This window comes from Malus domestica, chromosome 10 (genome assembly GCF_042453785.1).
Source record: "Malus domestica chromosome 10, GDT2T_hap1".
Classification (NCBI taxonomy): Eukaryota; Viridiplantae; Streptophyta; class Magnoliopsida; order Rosales; family Rosaceae; genus Malus; species Malus domestica.
Window position 1 is genome coordinate 7,517,682 of NC_091670.1, and position 6,836 is coordinate 7,524,517.

Genomic DNA, 6,836 nt, shown 5'->3' on the forward strand with positions numbered 1-6,836 from the left:
AAAGCTCATTTGGAAGTACAATTAAGCTCAGCTCCATTTGAGAAATGAAGTCCAATTCTTATCTAAGTTCTCCATGATTTGAACGTGGGAAGAGGGAAAGGAAATTTCTTTCAAGCGCACAAAATATCATTAGTGTAGATACTATTGTATGTTAAAAAAAATAAAAATAAAAATAAAAATAAAAATAAAAAAATAAAAAATAAAACCAAAACAAAAGTTAAGTACTTCAAGAACCTCAATGGTGTTGAATACAAACTAACCTTTTCATGATTTCCACAAAAGGTCATGTTACAAGGCGCATCGCATAAACGAAATTGAACAAAATATATTTAAACATCATTTGATAACTATTTCATTTTATTGAAAGCTTAAAATTTGTTTAGTAGTTACTTTTAGTTTTTAAACTGAAAGCTTAAAACATAAAATTTGTTTGATAATTGCTTTTAGTTTTCAATTTAAAGAAATAAAAATAAATTGAATTTTAACATTGCATTTGCATGAAAGTTGTTACGTGTGTTCAAAGTACAACAAAGCAATACAAATCACTTTGAAATGATTTGGACTTTCACATTACCTGTTCAGGGTGAGAAATTGGCTTTTCAAATTAAAACTTGGTAATTAATTTTGGGTGATGCTACCCAGACACCTATTTTTACTTCTCTCACAACTTTCTCAATTTCTGACAATCAGATCGAACAAATTGAAGAATATCGATAGACAAAAATTAACAAGGGCATGTGGGAGGTAAAAAGGAGTGTGAAAAGAGAGAATTTGGTTTGGCAATCATACTACAGAAGTGTAGAACAATTTTGTCTATAAAATGAGCAAATGCTGAGATAGTTCAAAGACGAATACGCTGATACCGATTACAGTATACTGCTGTTTGTACTTGAAATAACCATTTCCCAGCATCAACCATACAGGTCTCATACAACGCAACCCTGTGCTGCGATCTTTTTCATGGACAATATCCAAATTTGTTCACAACTTCTGGCAGCTTCCTTTCTCTATTGCTATTTACGCTAAGTTCGGTCCTTTTCTTTCTCACGCTTCTTTTCATCAGCAACATCACTAGGGAGATCCGGCCCCGGAGGAATCTTTCCTGGATAATCAGTTGTTGATAAATCGGACCCTGTCATACTGGGGAACAAACAGAAATATAAGAATCCTAATCACACAGAAGGAATCCCTTGCGTAAATCACAAACTCACCTTCTGTCAACAATGATCATGGAGCGAAGTTCGCAATTTGCAAAGCTGCAAGGACATAAAAGAATACGAATGTTGACATGATAATTGTGAAAATAAGTGCTTAACTTTAGTAGTATTGAAACATCTACTAAGCTTGTGATTCTTGTATAGAGTGCACTTACTGTGTGGACATTTCTTTTTTCATCGAAGGATGACAATCATTTCCTAGTGCATTTAGCGTGTGAAACAAGAACCCGTTATGAGTAACAATCGCTATTTCTTTCTCTTTCCTTGTCCACAACCTGTGAAGTGACAAGAAGAAGGCGCCAAACGCATATCAATTCAAACCTGTATAAGTTTGACGACACAAGAAAACAAGCAATAAAAAATTGTATCGATCTTATGGAGGATGAACCTCAAATGGGCTGATAAACTTTAAAACTCAAAATTTTGTGGAAGCGACAAAATATAGCAACACCAACGGAGCATGTGCTCCATATGATGAGCTTCTTGCTTCTGATGGTTATAAGATAAGATACCAGTTCATGAATTTCATTCCCCTAGCTGCAACTTCCTCTGTCGTCTCCCTCACATCGGCCTCCCACAATACATCCTCATCAGTTTCTATCTGTAAAATATAAAGACCATAAGCATACGCATATTGATAACAAAGATATTGAAAAATATTATAACGTCCAAATGTACAGCCACCAAAAGATGAAAAGCACCATAAAGTAACTTATAACCACAAATTCCTCCCCCAGTTATTGTTATCTATCCAACTACTTGCCAGAGAAAAATTAAGAGCAGGAAATAGAAACTGATAGTTGCTGATATTCCTCCTGCTATCACACGGATGAACGCCCTGCAACCAGAAATTTACAACACAAATTTAAAGCCCTGAGCATCAATATAACATCAAGACTATGCACCAACGCTACTAAGAACCAAGTTCACTATGAGTTCTAACAATTTATAGTTTAACATACAGAAATAAATGCAAAAAGTTTTTCTGGCATCTATTCTTATCAAATTGATAAGAAAAATTATGACATTAAAAAATACTTGGCAAAGACAAGCCAAGTTAACGCACACTACATCACAGCAATGTAACTATCAAGGGACAAATCAAATAAACAAACCTGCCTTAGAAAACTTAGCTTTCTTCCATAGATATTGGAGATAGCCACTAGGTTAATAATGTGCAATAATTGAGGATTCACCCCTTTAATTGAGGATAGACATTCCTCCCCCGACCCTTGCAAAGCAAGGAGCCTTGTAGGCTTGGGGTCGCCCTTTTAATTGAGGATTCACTCAAGTTCAGTTCAAATAAAAAATAACATCAAAGATGTCAAAACATTTTGGTTCTTAATATTATACATACCAAATGTTCTCGACAAAGCTCTACTGCAATGATTGGCGGGCAGTTGAGACTTGAAATTGAAGAGCGTTCACTATTTCCTGCATTTTCCACCATTAGAGGCAGCACGTCCATTCCATCCTTGTAACCCTCGCCTCCAAATACTCCAACAGCCGTTTGCAGAGTCCTATTCAGTCAAATCAACTTTAATTACAGCGTAACAGAATCTAAAAATGGAAATGTTCCTCCAGAGAGGAAGAATCTTCCGGATCAGATTAAGCAAGTTCATCAATTGTAACTTGGCTATTGCATTAACAAAGAAAGTTCCAGAAAAACCAAGCTTAATTACAATGAAACAAGTGTAATATATTTCTTTTCTTTTCAGTAGCTTGGAAGAAAAGATAATTTAAGATTTGGCTCAAATTATATCATCTTTTCAACATAAAATAACTAAGAAAAGGCTCCATGCGATAACCTCTACAACCCTAAGTACTAGTTATCATGTACTCTGAATTCCGAATCATAAATAAAAGAAGTTATTTTCCTACTTCTGTCATCTTGTACCAAAGGGGTAGAGGAAGACCATCAAGGACTTTGGAAGAGACTCTAAGAAAAGACTTAGAGTACTTGGATCTAACGGAAGACATGACAGAGAACCGAGCACAATGGAGCTCTAGGATTCATATAGCCGACCCCACTTAGTGGGAAAAGGCTTTGTTGTTGTCGTCGTTGTTTGTCATCTTGTACCAAGAACTCTGGGAGTTGCTGTCACTGACTACCAGTGTCTATTCATGTCATAGTAAGAATATAATACCCATGTCCCGAAATCAAACGCCAAAAATTTCTCTGAAAAGAAATAGTTATGTTATACAACTTCGAAATTGTTTCTATATGCTAACCAAAAACCTAATAAACAAAAATCTCGACAGAAGAAATTACAGTTTAATATCCAAATGACCCCTCAAATTACCATATTTTTTACTCTAAAAACTACTGTTAAGACCAAGATTCTTGAATACAAGTACAACCCAACCTTTTCGTTTCATCTCTCCTCTCAAGCTCCTGTATACATACAACTTAGTCCAACTAACCAGATTACTCCCTTATAGTTTTTCAATTATTTTTCCACGAGCCGATTCACGAAACGGATCCTTTTCTACAATGATTTTGTTTGTTGCACTCAACCTTTCAAGCTGAAAATATTTCAACAAAATATAGAGAGATGAATAAAAAACACTATCCAGGAAACAAAAAGACAGAGAGGTAGGCTAGATTCCACAACTATGGCATAAGTACCTTAGCAAAGGAGATGTGATGACCAACTCAATCCTCTTGGAAAGCCCACATTCATGAACATGCTTACGCAAATTATCAACCTGCCACCATAGCAACAAAACAATTCATAAAATTATCTTTGATGACAATGTCTTTTGTTTGTAGTAGGAAAATATCGTTACAGGCTTTGTAGTTCTCGAAGTTTTCGTAACATAGCATCTGTAGAAGAAAAAGTCCATGATTTTCTTCCCACCTGCTGCCAGCCTAGTGGAGTAAGTTGTGCATCAAAATATTCAGGTTTCATGTATGCTTTGTAGTTCTTAGCTCCTTCTACATTGTGGATTCCTTGTCCATGCCTCACCTGGATGAACGGATTTGTAAGACCACAATGCAATGATTTCGCGAGACAAAAAGACCAGAAGGAAGATAATCTTGAATGTCCTAACGAAGAAAGTTGAGGTTCCACCATAAAACCAATTGGTAATATGGGGAGTAGCCCAACTTACTTATAAGCCCATGCAAGGCCCCTCCTCCCATCAATGTGGGATACACGCCCCCTCACGTGTGGCGAAATTTCAAGCCTAACACGTGGACAACACAACTGGGTGACATGGAGCGCTCCTCCCATCAATGTGCACTCTCAACACGCCCCTCACGTGTGGTGAAATTTCAAGCCTAACACATGGACAACACAACGGGGTGACATGGAAGACGTGTGGCCGTTTGGCTTCACACGTGAGACAACCTGCTCTTATACCATGAAGAAAGTTGAGGTTCCACCATAAAACCAATTGGCAATATGGGGAGTAGCCCAACTTAGTTATAAGCCCATGCAAGGCCCCTCCTCCCATCAATGTGGGATTCACTCTCAACACTCAAACCAAAGAAAAGTACGGCTTCAAATCTACAACAAACTGTATGCAAATCCAAAATCAAAGTCGGTACCAACCAGGTGAAGAGTTTTGCATCGGTGCAGCGGAAACAAACTTGGACCTGAACCATTCTCCATATATGCAGCTTAACCATAGAATGAGAGTACAATCAAAATAAGGACTTCGATCCAGTATTTGGTGAAAATTATAGACATAAGTATATAGCTGTAGCTCAAGAATTTGAAGCTTGGCAATGATGAAAATCACATGTTAAAGAAGAGATTCATGTGCGTTTGTAGCTTTAGCCCATGAGAAGTTCGACCACAAATTTCATAGATCTTACAATCAGCCATTACAGTAAAAAATTTAATAACATGGCATGTTACTGTTTCAAAATCATCATTTGTTGCAGAACCCAAATCTCCAAGAACTATTAACTCTTTTCAAAATCATTGGTTTTCGATTGAAACACTAGTGAAGACTTTGGGGAAAAAATTGTAGTTACTAGGACATATTCTTCCTAGGAGTAAATTACCTACAACAGAAGCCTGTCACAGTACAAGCGGAGTTATGGAAGTGAAGTGCTATAGAACAGTGAATTGTCAAGAATCAGGTAGTAGCACCAACCAAAGTGCATTTTATCAAATGTCATGAACTAATACTGTACATTGTCAAGCATCGGGTGCTATCACCATTGAAAGTACAAATCACAACTATCATCGAGAACTCAGTCCATTGTCATACACAGATTTTATGCGAAAACTTCGAAACTGTAATTTTGTCTGCCTCTAGAGTGATTTTATCTCCACTTACTATCAACCTTAAAAGCCTTGGCTCTCACATTGAGCACTCGAAAAACTATAAATTGGGTTAAAAACAATTGAAAATAAAACAAATGAGAAAGGATCTCTGGAAAAACCAACAGCAATCACTATCTCTCACTTCGCGAGCAGTGGATTTCAACCAGAAATAGAAAAAAGAAAGCAAATTTAACAGTTCAACTTCAACCCAGTTACTTCAGGCCAAAAAAGTTTGGGGACAGATCACCATTCACCAATGAGATGATCCAAAACCAAAATCATTCATGCAGTTTGGATTGGAGAATTTGATGATGTAATTCTAATAAAGCCAGGATCTTACCATCCAAATTCATAAATCAAAGATATCAAACAACCATCTAAGATACTATTATCCAAATCATAAAGTAATCTGGGAAATTAAAACAAACCCATGTTAAAGAATTCACCAAAAACAAATTGCAAGTTAAGAAATTAAAAATATATGCTATGAATACGAGAATAGTTTGGAGATGGGAGAGTTTACTAGGGCAGGGACAGACAGAGAAGATAAGCAAACTGCAGAAGGATGGTGATATCTGGGCAGTGGGGGAAGAGAGGACTTAAAGAGCAGGAGCAGTGATGGTGATATCTGTAAGAGTGGGATCAGAATCCTGCTTTCTACTGTCTCTACTCCAAGTGAGAGACTTACTGTCCGCGACTCTGTCTGCACCTCCCAATTTTTCCTTAACTTTTGGACACGGTTTCATCTCTCTTGTATATTGTAGACTGTAAAACAGGAGCCTCTTTTTTTTTTCCATTTTTTTTAATTCTTATTTAAGGCAATCCCTCGTGAAACTCAAAGGCATTCTCAACGTCAAAGTCAATCTCACTTTGTCCATGAAACGTAAATTCTACAATTGGAAACCCTGAAACTTAAATTAAATTCCATTTTGCCCATACAGTTCACGTCCATAAACAAATTTGTCAAAAGAATAATGATAGGTAGACGATGGTTTTAAATCACATTATGTGATTGTTATTTATTGGAATATCACTTAACGTGTTCATTTTCTATTAGTGATATATCATTTAATTTACAAAACTAGTTTTAAAATTTGATCTATCTAACATTACTCCGGTTAAAACATGACATGAGTGAGACCCAATTAGGTTGAATTGTAAGCCATGTGGACCAAAATTATAAAAGAATTTAATTTTTTTAAAAACGTTAAACGTTTGATAAATCTATGGAAAATTAAATGTTATATGAAATAATACACCTTTTTTATATTGTTATATAAAATAAAATTTTAAGATATTTTTCATTAACTTTCCAAAATCATTAATGACATTGTGGAGC

The 6,836-nt window shown here is 36.0% G+C and overlaps 1 protein-coding gene across 7 annotated transcripts; it reads right to left on the reverse strand.

Moving 5' to 3' along the window:
• Positions 1-770: 770 nt before the first annotated feature.
• On the reverse strand, positions 771-6,312 carry LOC114827535 (phosphoglycerate mutase-like protein 1). Of its 7 annotated transcripts, none has more exons than XM_029109524.2 (10): positions 6,021-6,312; positions 4,775-4,842; positions 4,079-4,186; positions 3,847-3,926; positions 2,575-2,737; positions 1,981-2,055; positions 1,730-1,818; positions 1,373-1,492; positions 1,212-1,256; positions 771-1,140 (listed from the first exon to the last, which is right to left on the reverse strand). In XM_029109524.2, the coding sequence occupies exons 2-10, from the start codon at positions 4,832-4,834 to the stop codon at positions 1,023-1,025; spliced, it is 858 nt and encodes a 285-aa protein (XP_028965357.1). In that variant the 5' UTR covers positions 4,835-4,842; positions 6,021-6,312; the 3' UTR covers positions 771-1,022. The 7 variants fall into 7 exon arrangements, with proteins under 7 accessions (XP_028965357.1, XP_028965356.1, XP_070661988.1 ...); XM_029109523.2 differs by having other exon boundaries at positions 6,037-6,263; XM_070805887.1 differs by having other exon boundaries at positions 4,008-4,186; positions 6,037-6,222.
• Positions 6,313-6,836: the final 524 nt, after the last annotated feature.

What these genes read in the sequence shown, in the direction of transcription:
- LOC114827535 (XM_029109524.2), bottom strand. Translation starts at nt 4,834, where the DNA reads ATGGAGAATGGTTCAGGTCCAAGTTTGTTTCCGCTGCACCGATGCAAA. An exon ending in CTGCTCTTAATTTTTCTCTG is followed by an intron (nt 1,819 to 1,980) that starts GCAAGTAGTTGG and finishes TATATTTTACAG; the next exon opens with ATAGAAACTGATGAGGATGT. An exon ending in AAAAAAGAAATGTCCACACA is followed by an intron (nt 1,257 to 1,372) that starts GTAAGTGCACTC and finishes ATGTCCTTGCAG; the next exon opens with CTTTGCAAATTGCGAACTTC.